Source organism: Labrus mixtus, chromosome 21 (genome assembly GCF_963584025.1).
Source record: "Labrus mixtus chromosome 21, fLabMix1.1, whole genome shotgun sequence".
NCBI classification, from domain to species: Eukaryota; Metazoa; Chordata; class Actinopteri; order Labriformes; family Labridae; genus Labrus; species Labrus mixtus.
In genome coordinates this window covers 3,037,139-3,054,863 of record NC_083632.1, presented here as the reverse complement: position 1 = coordinate 3,054,863, position 17,725 = coordinate 3,037,139, and the positions used below count along the sequence as shown (strand labels likewise).

The 17,725-nt window shown below is 40.4% G+C and overlaps 1 protein-coding gene and 1 long non-coding RNA gene across 3 annotated transcripts in view; one reads left to right on the top strand and one right to left on the bottom strand.

Annotated features, from left to right (window-relative positions):
• The window catches only part of LOC132955552 (uncharacterized), a 735,720-nt gene that overhangs the window by 629,548 nt on the left and 88,447 nt on the right, over window positions 1–17,725 (top strand). The gene's annotated exons all lie outside the window — the stretch shown is intronic.
• On the bottom strand, window positions 4,591–16,054 carry pdk2a (pyruvate dehydrogenase kinase 2a). Its single transcript, XM_061027774.1, has 11 exons — window positions 15,844–16,054; window positions 14,504–14,645; window positions 13,420–13,491; window positions 12,972–13,156; window positions 10,328–10,417; window positions 10,099–10,176; window positions 8,604–8,680; window positions 8,413–8,511; window positions 6,416–6,526; window positions 5,994–6,107; window positions 4,591–5,823 (listed from the first exon to the last, which is right to left on the bottom strand). The coding sequence occupies exons 1-11, from the start codon at window positions 16,052–16,054 to the stop codon at window positions 5,680–5,682; spliced, it is 1,323 nt and encodes a 440-aa protein (XP_060883757.1). The 3' UTR covers window positions 4,591–5,679.

The following is a 17,725-nucleotide window of genomic DNA, read 5'->3' as shown; positions in this document are numbered from 1 at the left end:
GAGACAAGATCCAAGACACAAGAAACAGTCCTGTTTCCACCAAGCTGTCCGGTTTAATTTGGTGCAGTACGGTACACTTTCATTGGCGTTTCCACCGTCAACAGGTTGGGAATGGTACCAAAAATAACTGATCCGTACCGTCCTCCTTTTTTGGGTATCCTTCTGTTGGGGCGCCAAGCGTGCCGATCCGACCCTAAAGGTTGGAGCTGGACACACTGCAGTCTGTTGATTGGTCAAAAATAATCCTCACTTCCTGTGCGACAGCGGGAATAAAGGACAAACACAAAACACACCATGTTAAAATATCCTGCAGATTTGGGGAGGGGTAATTTCAAGGCTGTTTTAGTTTTTTTTGCCTCAGAGATGCAGACGTCCAGTTCCTAAGACTCATTGATCTTTGTTTAGCGACGTGTAAGGGTTCGGTTGGCTGTGGAAACGCAAGCAAGATCAGGATTTACTGTACCAAATTGTGCTGAACCAAACCACCAAACTGCTTGGTGGAAACGAGGATCAAGACTGAGTAAAGATCAAGACCATAAACATCCCTGAGAAATCCTCATCTTATGTGCAGTGGGCGTCACTGACTTAGACCTGCAGCTCTGGGAAGGTTGGGCCGTAACCAGGGGGATAAATATCAAACTGTGGATGAATTTAAGTTCTTGGTTCTTATTGAAAGTGGCGTTTTCCTTCTAATCAGAGTAATTACTTGGAAAAATGGCCGATCAGTGGTGGTCTTGATTTAAAATCCTGAGTATGCCCAGTCTGAGACCGAGACTAGACTTAGTGAAAATGCTTTCGATTCCGAGGGGAGACCTTCAAAAAGACCAATCTTGAGTACCACAAGTACAACTAGCGGTAACCTTTAAATTTGATGAGAAATTAACTGATCATGTTGATTAAACTGCAGGAATGATGGAGCTGTTTTTTTTGTTTTTTTTAAGTTGCTTCATTAGGGAGGAACATTTTCCAAAACAGACTTGACTTTATTTTGTGTTAATGAGCTTCTCTGTGAACTTTCAGATCAGAAATTGTAAAAAGGTCAGGAACAGATATTTTAAACACAAAGTATCATGAACAGCAAATTCTGCTTCATCGAGGGATCACTGGGATGACACACACTGCTTGCATTTACCACGCTGACCACTAGAGGGCAACATCAGCAACACAACGTGTGCACCATGAACTGTAAATACAGCGGAATGATATTCCAGTTTTGTGTTCTTGAAAAGGAAGGAGGTCAGTCCTGCAGGGTGGATTAACCCAGTCAGGAGGACTGGCAGAGAAAGAAGGAAGCTGCAGCAGAACAACATTAAAGGCATTCAACTTTAACTTTTTGTGTAATCATGACTAATACTTGGCACAGCAGACCGGTTTCTGTTGGCAGCTACATTGTTGGCATTCTCTAACACACACACACACACACACACACACACACACACACACACACACACACACACACACACACACACACACACACAGGCATGCACAGGCGGTGACGTTGGCAGATGTTGTGTGACAGCAGCAGCAGGGCAGAGCCTGGTTGTTTACCTGTACAGCCTTCATTTGAGAACATGTATTTCATGTCCTGTTCAGAGGTTTAAATCCTGTTTTTATTGTTACACTTTCCCCCACAGTCCCTTATGGAAGAAGTGCAAACAAGTGTTGAATGTATTCTTTGTATAGATTTGAAATATAATGTTTGAGCACATGTAGATATTTAACTTGTGTGCCGTTTGGCTAACCATCAAAGCCTTTGAAGCAATTCTTGGCTTTTAGCTAACACCAGATTTCAATTATTTATCAAAGACTTATCAATTTATCTTTGAGCTAACTATCTAATATGTTAGCTGTGACTTTTAGTAAGTCTAAATTAGCCAAGACTAGACTTTTTTTTAATCAATTTAAGCTATTTTTCAGACATTTTCACATCACTTTTAGCTAACTTGTTCAGAAGAAATTTGTTTTGTTAGCTTACTGTTTTAGTTTAACTGCCCATTTACTTTAGTCGGCTATTTCAGAAGTCTTTAAACATCTTTTCTTTTAAAAAATTTTTTAACCATTAGTCCGTTTCTTTAAGGTTATTACACCGTTTAGCCATTTTATTTAGCTGTCAACTGTTAGCCATGCAGCTAGTTACCCTGGCAACCAATTGAGCGTCATTTTGCGTTATTTCAAACGTGTCTTCGGGATCATAATTTTTACAGAACATATGTAAGTAACTTCCCCTCCATATGGTCATTTTTATTGGAAAACGATGTTTATTGGTACAGTACTTAACGTCTTGGACATGATGTTCATGTCACTGTACCGGGTTCAGTTGCTCCCGTTGCCATGGTGACTCTATCAACCCTTTTGTTTGAATGAGATAAGTAGACGATGTGCTCTGCTGGATTCTTTCCACTCCTGGGTGTAGCTGTGGAGAGGCCCGGTCGCAGTAAACACGCTTTAATGGCCGTATTTTGACAGTCTGCCTGTAAGCCAAGTACAAACATGACACACTGACTGTAAAACGAGCCTGGCATGACGTCTGCCACCTGCAGGATCTTTCTTTCATCGGCGCAAGCAAGAGGCCAAACCCCAGGAAAAAAACGTGCATTAAATATAACAGCAGTATTCTTAGAAGTACTCAAAATAATGATTAAATTCTAAGAAAGAAAGTGGCAAGAAAAACAGATGTTCTTACTGTTTGACAGTTTTTTAAAAGAAAAATGCATCGACTCGAACAATTTTAAGCATTCAATTAAAAGCAACATTTACTTTTTATAAGTAATTTCAGGTTTCTAATAGTTTAAAGGCGCTCTTAAATAATGAAAATAACCCTAAAGGACGCTCTATGTTGCTGCGCAAATATGTTTAACATGCAATTCATTGATGACTTATAGTTTTGTATTTTAATATTTTGTGCTTATGTTTTGGTTTTGCATGTTACTTACATATTTGAATATTACACAATGTGATGCTATGGAACATTTCTGATGTTGCATTTGAACTTAATTTAAAATCAACATCCCTTTATTGGTGAGAGACTTTGAACTGAGTGAGCTGCTTTTGTAAGCTCCTCTTGTGATTGGTGCATAGATTTTATTTTACTGTATCTGCAAAATAAATGGAATAGTGGAGCAGGAACTTGATCGCCTCAAAGTCAAATACAGCACTGAGAAGATGTCCTGTTGGGCTACTATTCACTGTGATTTGAAACGTGCACATGAATGCTGCTCTCACTGTACATAACTTCCAGATATGTAACAGCCGTCTATTATTAGAGCTCTCGTAGGCTCGTACCGCTCGTACCCATTTAGAGACTCACATGCCCCCTGATCTCAAATGACCAGACGCCCGTGACTTGTCCACAAGCCTGTGACTTAAGGGAGACTCACAGCCCGTTTCCGTGTGATGACCACCGTCTCACAGCAGCTTTAACAGATATCAATACGTTTTGGGGCGATATAAGCCACTGCTTTGTGTTTGCCTCTTGTGCTTGAAGGGCTGCAGGATGGAGTCGCTGAACTTGATCTCAGCGGGAGATTTCAAACTGATCCACTGACACTGAAAAACTCTTCATTTCACACTCTGTATGTTCAATAAAACAACACAAGAGAAACAAGAGAAACACCCTGTATTTCATTTGTTCTTTTCTTTTATTATCTGGGTTGTATTTACAGTATGTACAATCATTTTCAGTCACTACAAAGCTATAAAAATAACCTTTCACACTCTGTATGATTAAGATAAATTTAATACAAAATAAAACTGTGTTTTAACACATATGGACCCAGGGCTTTTTTTTTCTTCCTATGGCACAGTGTAATAAAAAAACAAACAAATGAAAGAAGCTGAGACTGGCCTTTTGCCTTATTGGATCACAGACTGTTAAGAGAACTTGAACGTGACATGCACTGCCTTCTGGGGTTCAATAACACAAGACCCCGTTGAGCTGGGCTAAAAGCATTCAAACTCCAAAGAAGCGTGGACAACAGAGAGAACCGTGGCCCGATACTGTGTTCTTTTGTTAAGTCTCTACATGACATGAGTAACATTCAGCCTGATCTAGAAATCACATGCTAAGATAACACTGTATCATTTAAGTCGCTGCCAATACAGCGATTTCATCTTCTAATTGCAGAGAAATCAAAACACATATCCATGCAGAAAGCAGCGAAAAACACTCAACTTAAAGCAGCTGTAAGTTTGTTTTCCCATCTTCATACCTTCATACTGTATCACAGATTACAGTACTTCCATTTCAACAAGGTGCAACATCAGTATTATTTTTCAAATAGTTCAAGTATTTTAATGAAATGAGCCTTTGGGTGAAGTCGCTACAGTAAGGCTTGGGTGACACTTCCTACAGGAAAAATAAAATCTGGTCCTCTTTACATCATTCAACAACAACAGGCCCCGCCCACACTCCCTCCCCGACACCACCTGTTTGACTTAAAACCTCCATATGGCACTCCTCAAACAGCTGCTCTGATTACTTTGAATAACTTCCACAACTTGAATATCCAGGTCTTCCTATGTTGTGCTCAGACCGACAAAAGCAAAACAAACTCAAGCTTGTGCTAAACACACACATATTTGTTTTTCCAGGTCCGTCAGTAAACCGAGTCACTCGGACGGGCGACAAAGCTGGACGTATTTCGACGCCTTCCAACAGAACTGTGTTTGGATTAACTCCACTTCAGCTCCGGGCTACATGAAGCTGACCCGTGCATAGTTTGATGACCTGTTTTTAGCAAGGTCAGAGCTGGCTCAGCATCAGGAATTTTTTTCGATGGACATCAACTATCGCTTTCAGCTGCAGGGCGCATAATTACACGTCGCTGGTGAGTGGCAGCTACACTGTAACAAGCAGGTCAAACGTCGACTGCGTTCTTGTTTGCTGCGGTGGTTTGAATCCCAAACAAAGCAGATTTTGCTGTGCAGGCCGAAATAACTACACCAGGATGCAGATTTGTAATCAATTAAGTTGCTAGGTCTGTCTGCAAGAAGTCAAACAAACAACTTTTGAAATGCTTGATTTTCAGGGTCGATTTGAGGATGTCTACGGGACAGTACATTTTACTGCACGGGTAGCAAAAAAATCCTATCTGGTGGGGAAAAAGTTCAACTTTCCCAAATTTGCATAGTAGCAAATTAGCGTGATTTATGCCAGCAGCATATTCAAATCGTCATGTGTATTCACAATGACTTTGTATGTTATTACACAACAGAGAGAATTGTCTATCTCTTGGTCTGAACACACTTTTTACTCTACATCTTTCCACTGTTGATCTGTTGAGCTATTATCAGCAACAACACCACACCCAAAACAAGCCTGGTGCTGCCTCTCGCTCTCTACCTGCACATCACTCCAGTCTGCATGTCCACACACACACACACACACTCCCTGCTGATGCAACATTCGAGGCGTCTAATGTTTTTTTTTTTTTTTTTTGCTGAATATCTTCTGTAATGGAAGTTTCCTATTTTCTAATGAGGTACAGGGACTGAGAAAAGCATGCTACTGCTGAAACCGGACTGAAGTAATAAAGGACATATTGTCTTCTTCTGTCTGGAGATGTTCCCTCTAAGCAGAACAAATGTTTGTAGTCCACACCTGCCTCAACTGATGGAGACGTTGGGAGTTTTGAAGACAGAAAGGCGTTTACATTACAGTATGTAGGCCTGATCTGATTTTCACTTGGACACCTTAAAGTTTCTCAGGTCCAGGGGCTCTTTGCTGGGTACGCACCAGTCGTCAGCCTCTTGGCTCACTTTGTAGTTCTTTAGAGCGGTTTTGTTGTACACCGGCAGCCTCTCGATGGAGTCTGTGGACAGCGCCTGGAGGGACAAGACGACATGATGTAATTAGAAAAACTCCCCGTCACTCCTGCACAGAAGTCTGCAGGGTCAAGTTTGTCTTTAACAAAAGCAGTGTCTCTGTGTAATGTGCTGCAGGCTTGGCGTTTTGTCACAGTTCTTCTAATGCATGACCACCCGGTCTGGCTCACCTTCAAGTAGATGACAGCGTCTGTGCCGTGGCCCTCCATGGAATAGAGCTGCAGGTCTCCCTGGAAGTACTTGGCGTACAGTCGAGAGATGGGCAGCCCGTAGCCAAAGCCAGCCTGCACAGAGACGAAGGAGATCGAGGGTTTAAAAAAAGGCAAGCAGAGCTCATCATTGGAACAAATGGATCTTTTGTTAAGTGAAGTTTCTTGTATGTATTTGGGGGGAAATGATGCCAGGATTTCATACTTTAATTAGAAAAATAGTCTAAATAAAACCATCAGAATTAGCATTTTGATGCGTGTACAGAAATGAATTCAAAAGGCATATGGTGCAATTAACAGCGCCTTTACAGCTGCTGTGTAGGAGGGGAATCTAGTAAAATCAATCCTGGCACAGCATCCCTTTTCTCTGCTTCTGTACGTACCAGAGGAGGCCGTGAGTATTCTCCTATCTGTGGAGCGGGAGCGGTGGAGTACATGTAGCTGAAAAGGTTCTCAATCCTCCGAAAGGGGACACCGCCTCCCTTGTCGCTCACCTGCAGAGAGCAGCAGAAATGGAGAAAGGCAGAGAGTCATATGAGGTCCTCGAATTTGTGCTGAGCCATACGAAGGAAGAGCAAATGAAGGCCAGCCCGTAGGGAACACTTAGAACCTTAACTGAACGGTAGAAACTAAAGGGTCTTCTGTGTTTTTACTTCATGAATTGTCATAATAAATGTGCACATGAACCAGGCTGTGTATTGATTAGAGTCTCCAGGTAGATGAGGTTCATTAGGGAAGATATATAATAAGGGGAATGTAGTACTGCATTAACAAAAAGGTGCAATAAGACGTATCAAGATGACTTAGTTTTAAAGGTGACATATTCTCCTCTTTTTTAAACAGTTTAAATAAGTGTCAGAGCTCCTCAAATCATGTGTGTGAAGTTTCTTGTTCTAAATCCACTCTGATCCTGTATTTGATCAGCCCCTCTATTTCAGCCCTGCTCAGAACAGGCTGTTTCTGTGTCTGTACCTTTAAATATGTAAATGAGCTGTGTACTCTGCGCTTTCTCGCTCCATGTCCTATTGTTTACGGTGAGAAGGCAGACTCAGAGGGCAGAACAAACACCTAGCTGTGGGAGTGTCACCCACCTGGGGGAGGGGCTACTGCCCCTTTGTGATGTCATGAAGGGAAAATCTCCAAACGGCCTGTTTGAGCACACATTTTCTGAAAAGTGGAGCAGGGAAAAGACGCAGAGGATGGACTTTTTTCTCAGGCTAGGGACACATTTAGTGTCTCTAGAATGGTGGAGGGTATTTTGTACAATATGTGATGTTTACGTTCTAAATTTCACAGTTTAAGAGACGATTATAGTGTAAGTAACATGCCGTGATATCTATGGGGCATTAAGACCGGGTTCATTAGGGAACAAGTCTGTGTATTTAATCTTATCACAGTTAAGTTCTACCAGTATGCACTGTACTTAACGGAGGGTGAGGTTATTACATAACGGATCGAAAAGATTTGGGCAGAAACAATCACAAAGAATTTGGTACTCTTAAGCTTTTCAAAGCCAACACATACCACAGTCTGTGTGCGGTTGATCATTACCTTATGAAACACTAAACTGATCTGAACTTGTGCAAAAACAACAGTGTGAAAGATTAATTCAGCGCAATAACTGTATCATTACAGGCTTCATTTAACCTGTTCAACTGGTTCACAAAGACGTACAAACACACCCACATGTCCATTCACTCCTACAGGCTCTACAGCTCTGAATTAATCTCCTGCTAATAGTAAGAGTGTTAGTGTTATGGGAGAAACCGCCTGGCGATATCCCTACAAACAGACACACACATATACACAACAAAAGGAATGTAAAGACTTAAAGGTGGAGTCAGTTGCATTGTTCGTCCCATGCTAGCACAAGCTAACTGCCGGTGTTGTGCACCTGCCTGTCCCACAGAAAGCAGGCCAACACTAGGTTCACCCTCGTCTTAGAACGAGCTTTATCTGCCTCACTATGGTAATATTTTCTCTTCTTTGCTGCTTCATCCACGTCAATCATATTTGACGGTTTGAATCGTGTCAAAACGCTGAAATGTATCCACTCCTTAACTCGCCTGCACGCTAACTGCCTGGAGGAAACACACCAGCTCCCCGCCAAGAAAAATCCAGAGTCGACCAAAACAAACCAAAATATCAAAACCCAGTCAGAGGACAGGCTCTCTGCAGACACAGTCACCACCACTAAACATGTATGGAAGCCCAGAAGTGACAACTGAGCGACCTTACTTTACTTTTACTTAAGTCTTTATTTCATTTTTTAGGAAAAAGCTACTGACCCTTTCTTTAAGGAAAACAAAGGAATCCTTATTTGAAATTTCAGCATTTATCACAGTAAGTACAAGATGAAGTGATAGGTGTTACCACCCACCTTGATTGACATGTCCTCGCCCCCGAGAGACACCAGGACGTGAACAGGTGGAAGGTTGTTGCTGTCGTCGTGGGTCTCTATCGTTGCTCTCATGGCATTCTGCAAAAGGGAGAAATAAAAAAACATATGAAGACTCATGTGGACACGGGGCCTTACACAGTCTAGAATCAAACCTTCAGGATGTACCGTACCTTGAAGAGCTCAAACAGCATGTGATAAAGGTGAGAGGGGATGTAAACGATGCTTACTGGGAGGCTGTTCTTATTGCCTGGAGAGAGAGCGGGTACAGAGACCGTTAATACAGTCCCACCCTCTTCATTTAAAAACATAAGACTGTATAACACATGGACATAGACTCAGTGATGTCATCCATTGGTTACTTAAGTGACATTATGAAGCTGAACAATGGACGGCACCATATTGGAAATGCAGCAATGGCCGTGTCTCAGAGCTCATTTCCTACTGAAATCTGGTCAACAGAGGATTCCCCTTTTACATCACCAGCTGTCCCAAACCCTTAGTCTTTTATTTTGAAGGGCTGCCCCTGTCGCCTAGCAACCTGAACAGCTGCACCGGAACTAGCTGATGGTACAAAACCCTGATAATAACAGGCAAACAATTCATCCACAAATGTAGATTTAGTAAGACGGCAGATGACGGTTCTCAAGAGTCATGAGTGAGCTAACAAACTTTAAGAAAACACTGACATTATTTACAAAGCAATGCAGATTGTGATTCTGGATTAGACGTCTGACTCTTTTCTTGTTTTGACCCCCTTCTTAGACTGTACAATTTTGATTTCAGGGTTTCCAAAAACAAATGGCGTGCACTGAATCTCTTAAAAAATGGGCCACAAAGGATTCACCGGATGGATCCTTTGATCACCGGGGAAACAAGGACACATTTATTTACTGGCTGCATGTGAAGGAGCCCCTTGAAGTGGAAAAGCCTTTGTTGCGCCGTTGGGACGTAAGCAGCCTGCAAATGTGCACTCCAAAGGATGCATCACTTAGCTTTTTACCTAGCTTTTGATCGCTCTAGAGACGATCAAAGAGGTTGACCTTAAACCTCCTGGCAAACAGCTTCAGCCACACCCCTAATTATGCAAATATATGCATACTCTTAGCCTTAATATAGTCATAATGGATTGACATCAACGCGTACCAGAATGTGAAAATGTGCATTTTAATATGGGGCCTAATGGAGATTCTTTTGCTTTTGCAGCCAGCCTCAAGTGGACACTTGAGGAACTGCAGTTTTTGCTTCTCCACATTGGTTTCAGTTTTCAACTCGACAGGCTGCTGCTCGTTTAAAACTCATCATCCTCATCGTTTGTGTGCACGCTGTCCATCATTAGCTGATATTCAGCTCTGCTCGGGTTCTACTGTTTGGAGAGTTTGGAGAGGAAGGTGTCAACGTGTCAGTATTGTCTGATGTAACCAGGCGAGCTCTTTGAGGCACCTCTCGTGCTTCAGAGCTATAATTAGAGACCTCTCAGATCCACCTGGCTGAACACTCACTTACAGTACATACACTCAACTGTACACCCTGCGTCCCCGGCTCGGTTTGTTCAGTCATTATTTGTTCTTTATCTTGACTAAAATCTCTTGACTTTTAACCTTTGTGATGTCTGAGTTAAGACTGGACATATATGCGACCTGAAAGACAAAAACGCTGTATGCTTACTGCTCATCTCCTTTAGTACGAGGTCAGGGGAGCGGAGGTAGTACTGGTCACACAGCATCTTTGCACTGTGGAAGGCATCTGAACAAAGAGACAATTATCATTTCACAAGTTATGATTGCTTACATGATTATAGCAGGAGTAGACACATAATACACAAATAACCCCCGACATAAAAAGCATTAAATGTCACAATGTAGAAGTCTGAAATAGAAGACAGAGATATATTTACCTTGGACTACATCCCCGACGTGACAGTGAGGGTCAATGCTTCCAATGGTGTTTGGGTGAACAGGGTTTGTAGTGCCGTCAAAAATGAGAGCTGCAGAGAACAAAAAGATGCAAAGTGAAGAAGAGCACAAAGCTGAAAGTATCAACCTGACAAACACGAGGGCTGGGTTTCATGTGAAAGTTTGGGAATATGATGTCATTTTTTGTTTTGAAGTCGATGAAAACTGTGTCTGCAATTTTGTCCGTACATTACAGTCTGTGTGAAAAACGTAAATCTGCATTCAGCACGTAGAGCGGATATCTTCTCAAACGAGTAAACAAGACGAGGGGTCAGATAAAGCAATTAATGCTGACTTATTTCATATCTAGTTTTTAGATTGTTTGAGAAAATATTGTAGTGAGATAATTAGAGTATTAACGTAGAAATCGAGATTCTTTTCTTCGATTCATAACTTCCAAAAATCGAAGTTTTTTGGCTAATCAGTGCTAATGCTACCTCTTTAACTCAGTAGAATGACAAATGGAGCAGCAATAAATTCAGCCAGTCTCACAGGTGACTGGAGTAGATCCTGAAGTATGCACTCATTTAAAAACAATAGACTTTGAATCATGAATCCTGAATTGTTTTGAATCGAAAAACAGATTCTCAATCGAATCGTGACCCCAAGAATCGAAATCGAATCGTGAGACACCCAAAGATTTCCAGCCCTAGAGATAATACACAGGCCAAGAAACACTCAAATAATTCAATGTGTCTTTTTACAAAAAAACACTCATATGCTGATCGGACCATTTCCCCCATGATTGTTGAATAAAATGAGAAAATTCTAAATTGTGGAGAATTCTCAATTTAAGGGCCGGCTAGCGGTTAGGTGGCACCACATGTATGGAGGCAGTAGTCCCCAAAGCGGACGGCCTGGGTGCAAGTCCGACCTTGGGTCTCATTTCCTGCATGTCAGCCTCCACTCTATGTCCCAACTACCTAGTCCAGTATCCTGTCCACATAAAGGCAAACGCCCAAATGTAAATCCTAAAACAAACATGAAGTTCCACAAGCTGACGTCATAAATTTGCTTTATATGTCCAACAAACTATTCAAATCTGGAAAACTTTATTCACCTCATAAAACAACAACAAAGAAGTAAAACGGATCCTTTACAGAGCAGGTAAAGCGAAGAGCAGATATCTTTGTTTGGAAAATGAATGAATGAAATCATTTATTCAAATTAATTTTAAGTTAAATTAACACTTCTTTGCAGCTCCAGCGACAACCATAGATTAGCATGTCAATCCAGTTATTTGTATCCTGTTTGCTTTTGTCTGCATCTGTTTTCAACCCTCTAATACTTCTGTAACAAACGCTGCATAATGAAGCAGAAATGTTGTGATGTGAAACTCGTCTTGACTCACTCCGGCTCCCCGGGCTGACAATAACATCCCACAGAAAAATAATCTGTCAATGATGTGACAATGGTGAGGGGACGTGTTTTGACTTATTGTTCCCTCCGGGTGTCAAACAAGTGACAAGTTAGCAGAGTGAGCGACACTGAACAGAAACACAGCCGGGTGTTCTCACCAGACAACAACACAGGAAGAACAGAAACTTAAAGGGATAGGTCGGTATGTTTGAAGCGGGGTCGTATGAGGTACTTGTCAATCACAAGTATGTTACCCATAGGAGAAGTCAGTTGGCCCCGCCCCTTTATTGAGAAACCAGTCAGAGTGCATGCCCAAAAGCTACAATTCACTTAGCAGATGCTTTTATCCAAAGCGACGTACATCTCTGCAGATGAAGTTCACAATTAATCCAATTTTAAGAAACAATAATAAAAACTAGAAATCAATGATTATGTCTGTATTTAGAGATAGATATTTAGTCTGCACGTACACTAAACCACTGACATGTTTTTATTTATAAGGGGATTCTCGGTCTGCTTCCATCCTACCTACAGAGCGACATACTTCAAAAAAGTAATGGAAGTTACCATCTACACCTTCTAACCATCCCTAAAGCCCGTACTGAATTAAGAAAAAGGGCGTTCAAGTATGCTGCTCCCTCTTCTTGGAATCGGTTGCAAGATAGTTTACATCTTGGGGAGCTGGTTTCCTTGAATGTTTTTAAAGGTCGTCTTAATGATCTGGAGGCAGAAATATCTGACTGTAGATGTTTTAACTCGTATTGCCCCTTTTTGATCGCTTTGTTGCTGATGACTTATGACAGATTCTGATGAATGGTTCCTTTTTGTGATTCCTGTATTTATGTTCAGTGTTGTTCAGTGTTTTATGTCTGAAACTCTGTAATCGTGCTGCTGCCTGTCTTGGCCAGGACGCTCTTGTAAAAGAGATTTTTAATCTCAATGAGTCTTTTTCCTGGTTAAATAAAGGTTAAATAAAAATAAAAAAAATAGGAAAGTTGATAGAATCAGAAACAGGGGCGAGAGAGAGAAAGGAACAGCAGGTCGGATTTGAACCCGTGTTGCCTGCTTGGAGGACTACAGTCTCTGTACATGGGGCGCGTGCTCTAACCACTAGGCTACCAGCGCCCCTACTCCATCACACAGGGGCGCTCAGTACGACAGGAAACTGGTGGACGGTGAAAAAACGCTGAACTATCCCTTTTGAACTGGATGCTGAATGTTACTCACTGTGCTGGTTGATGAGCATGCGGATAGAGATCCGGCTCATGTAGAAGCGGTCCAGAAAGTACTGGATGTTCTGGTTGGTGACCGGGTCCTGTTGGAAGGCTTCTTTGTATTCAATGATACCCTGGGCCATGGTGGGAACGACGTCGTTGTGCCTATTTCTGATCGTCACCAGGGTGTCAACAAACCTGCAGAGGACGGTGAAGAAGAAATCCAGCTGTCATTCATTCAGCTCATATTACAAGAAAATGGAAGAAAGTGAAGAAAGATGCTCGTCTGAGATGTTCTGAATAGGGGTGTGATGAAAAACTTAAGTCGTGATACGGTGCGGAGGTTATTGCAATACATTTTTTGTCTCATCGATTTGAATTGTCCATTATGATTGAATAGCAAGGGATCATTAAGTCTCTACTTCTGGAAGAGTTTGTTGAGAAAAGAAATGGGAACTTACTCTCCCAGGACTTTGTGGTCATCTGGATTCCTGTCGAGGAAATCAAGGATCTCCATTAAACTCTGGATGTACCTGAAAAAAAAAAACATAAACAAACAAGTTCAAACATCTTGAAAACACACAAGAGCAGCGGTTAAGTTCATATTCAGGTGAGAGTTCATGGTTAAAAAAAAGCTGCATCCTCATCCACCGGATCACTGATGGACGGCTTGCCTGAACAACACCCCCCCCCGCTCCCTATCCCTCTTCCTGCATTTTATCCCATCTCTCCCCCTATCCCTTTCCAAGCCCGGCGCAGTCTAGGCCTGTGAAGACTGTTTCATCATGAGTCGGGGATCCAGCCGAAGATTTCTGCCTTTCAATAAGACAGTTTTTTCTTACCACTGTAACTTTTGCTTCTTTGCTAAAGTGCTCATGATGGATAGGCCGGATCTTTGTTACATAACAATAAGTAAGGTCTTTTACCTGCTTTTTGTAACATAACAATGAGTAAGGTCTTTTACCTGCTTTTTGTAACATAACAATGAGTAAGGTCTTTTACCTGCTTTTTGTAACATAACAAAGAGTAAGGTATTTTACCTGCTTTTTGTAAAGTGTCTCGAGATAACACTTGTTATGAGTTGACGCTATACAAATAAAAATGTATTGATTGGTCGATTGATCCTGAGGAGGCCAGTTGAGGTCATTCCTCAACAAAGCAACGAGAAGCAGACTCTCCAACAAACAGGGTCATGTGACTGTGCGATGAGAAACTGGGGTAAAGTTCAGCGCTGAGAGCCTCTGCCAGCTCAGAGCCAGCTGGAAGGAGTACAACTTGGTCAAAGGGTGCTTGTGCAGTTTAGAGCGTGACGCCACCGCAGAGGGAAACTAAAGACTGTCCTACTAATTGGAAGTAAACAAGACGGCAGCTGTGATTGTTAACGTCTAAGAACTCAGGGGAAGAAATCTGGCTTCAAAATGTAGCTCGATGGATGAACACAGAGCGAACAGAAAGAGGGAAAGTTTGTTTTTTTTCGCCACAATCCAGAGGTTATGTAACTCAGATCATAACAGTAGTTTATGTCCTGGTTTTTTTTTCACTCACCAGCTCTGCACCATTTGCACCGATGACGTTGTGAGAAGTCGGTTAGGCAGCAGGTTTATTTCCTTCATGATGTTTGAAAGTCTGACAGGCAGCTCCTGTCTCAAAAACACAAAGGAGGTCTTCTCACAGGCGTTTATGGAGCCTAAAGCAGCAAAGGAAAAAAAGACATCAGAACAGGAGCGTGTTACCCCACAAAGTTTTTATTAGTTTAACATCATTTTAAAGCAGCAGTGCCCAAAATAATCTCTATTTTTCTCTATTAAAAATGTGATTATTTTCAGCTTTTTTCACTTTGATGTATCAGTATCAATGTTTTGGTCTTGTTGATTAGAAAGTCTGATCTGTGTTTCCACAACTTTGTGACACATTAAGACGTGCCAAAAACTTAATTTTTCCATCAAATGTAGAAAATTGAGCTGGAGCACACTTCAGTTTTTTGGGGGAAAAATGCTGTTTTTCAGCTTTTCCACCGAACTTATACATACATAAAAGAAAAAAACAATCATTGGACTGAGACATTATTTAAATAATAACCAAAAATTCTACAAATTATGTAATTTATTATTATAACTTGTGTGTTTGCAAAACGATTTCTTTCTTTTAGGCACACATTTTAAGATTAAAAATGTTATTATTTTCAGCTTTTTTCACTTTGATATACTAATTTGTTAGTTTCCATGTTTTGGTCTTGTTGTTCAGAAAGTCTAATCAGTGTTTCCACAACTTTGTGACACTTTTAGACGTGCCAAAAACTTTATTTTTCCATCAAATGTAGAAAATTGAGCTAGAGCACACTTCAGGTTTTTGGGGGAAAAAATGCTATTTTTCAGCTTTTCGACCAAACTAACACATGCATAAAATAAAAAAATATTGGACTGAGACATTATTTAAATAATAACCAAAAATCCTACAAATTATGTAATTTATTATTATAACTTGTGTGTTTGCAAAATGATTTCTTTCTTTTATGCCCAAATCTTAAGATTAAAAATGTAAATTTCTCTGCACTACTTGCATGATAAGACATTATAGATCTGCTACAGGACTTACAAGATGAATTATACAATATTTGTAAAGATATGAGCAGCAATGTTTTTCCAGAGGCCCCCACAAAGTGCAGCCTGAGCTCTCTGCTACAGACATGATGCAATCCTCTGCATTATGAGCACTATGCTCCTGCAGGCAAAGAGCAGCTGTAACATCATGCATGTGTCTATTTTAGCACTTAATTACGCTTCATATGTGTTTAAATTAAGATGGCATTAACAACTCTTTCCCATAAGACTTCAGCTCCCTCAGAAATGACATATCTGTGATCTGATCGGGTGGTCAATACTCACCGAAATCCAGGAATTGCTTCATGGAGAGCGGCGAAGGAGAAAATTTAGAGAAATGTTCGATATGTTTGGGCACACTGGCCAAAGCGGCGTTTTTCATCATGAACCTAACGAACTTCATTGTAGCTGCTGTAGCTCCTGTCCTGTCTACGACCACGACCTCCCGAAGCTGGTTTATTATTCCTCTCCAACTGACGGGGCAGCGTGTTGTCATGAACGCAGGGGAGGCGACCCCGGACAAGTAGAACGCTTCAGCCAATAGGAGAGCGAGATTCTTATATTTACGTTCCAGACGGACCAATAGGATTCTCCGGGGTGGGGGGGGGGGAGGGACTAATACTCCCGGTTCGGAATCAACACTCTTCGATGACGTAAGGAGGTGAAGGCTGATCAGTCATGTAACAAATGAACTAAAAACAGTTAATTAGAAGTTACTGACCTTAACCTGTTATCAATAAGGACATTATAAGGCACTGTACTAAAGTTAGAGTAAGTTATTTTACTTTTAGTCTTATATTAAACTTTTATATAGGCTGCTTCCCCTTAAACTTATGAGGAAAATATTGAGCGTTGTAACTTATTACATTTATTAGGCCATATTAGAGCTTTAGTTACAGGTTAATATTCAGCAATTGTTTAGTAAATATGACTCACTTTCATCACATCACTGCTTTATATAAAACTATTAAATGTATATTATATATATATATTAAAATTATATTAAACAGAATATATGTGAGATTAAAATTATGCAGCCCAAAGTCAAGAGTTGAAATTACAAAATAAAACTCAATATGGTCGGCTGTATCGGCTCCAGCTTGACAAGTTGTTACATTTTTAAGTAATATTAAATAAATAATGATCTGGTATCACCTAATGAATTAAATAGTAGGATTAAAACACAGGGAACAATTTCTGCCTCATGAATACTTCAATGAAGATTTGTGTTTGTGTAGTTTATTTTTGTACTCTTTGCAACAGGGAAAGTGAAGATTTAGCTGAAGGGTCTTTTATCTTCTTCTCAGATTTGAACATGTTTTTATTAGGATAAAGTTTTAGTGAGAAAATGTCTCATAAGAAGAGGCTTCATATTGCACAAAACAGGATGAAAGGAATATTATTGATATCCTCCTCAAGAGAAGATGTTAGTGTTAAAAAAAGTAGGAAGTTTCAATGTAACAGAAAAGAGAATTTATACCCTAAACTTCATAAACTCAAATATGTTTCTGAACTTATTCTATTATTGATTTAATTGTTTTTACATTCAGATAGTATTGTTCAAAAATGATCACCTGAAGAAGACCTGTGGTTGAAACTTGATAAATTTAAACTTTTTGTAGCATTTAAGCAGACGTATCTTGATGCTGATTTTGCACGGCCCTGCACCTACGTGATGTGTATATAACTCGCTCCTTCTTCTTTTATTCCTATAAGTTTACAAAGTACTTTGACAGACGAAGCAAAGGCAGGAACTCTGGAAGGTAACAGAATAAAAATTCAGGCCAAACACAGAGTGGTCCAAAAAAAGGCAAGAACAAGATTTAAATGCAACAGGTTGAACGTCCTGCACATGCTAATTAAAATGATAATGATCTCATTGGCAATCAAGTAATAAAAAGAGAGTGAGAATAAAATCATTTAAAGACGATAAGAAGACGATAAGAAGACGACATCACAGCAGAGGAAATACAAAGATCTGGAACAGTAAGATTATAAAAAGATAAATAAATACAATGAAGTAATAACATCGATATAGAACAATAAGATTATGACAACATGAGGACTTCAGTACAGATTAAGAAAAGCAGAAATAATTTATGTTTTCTGTCGTTTTATTTTCGATAGAGAACACTGAATATACCCTCCATTTGTCTCCCGTGTTATT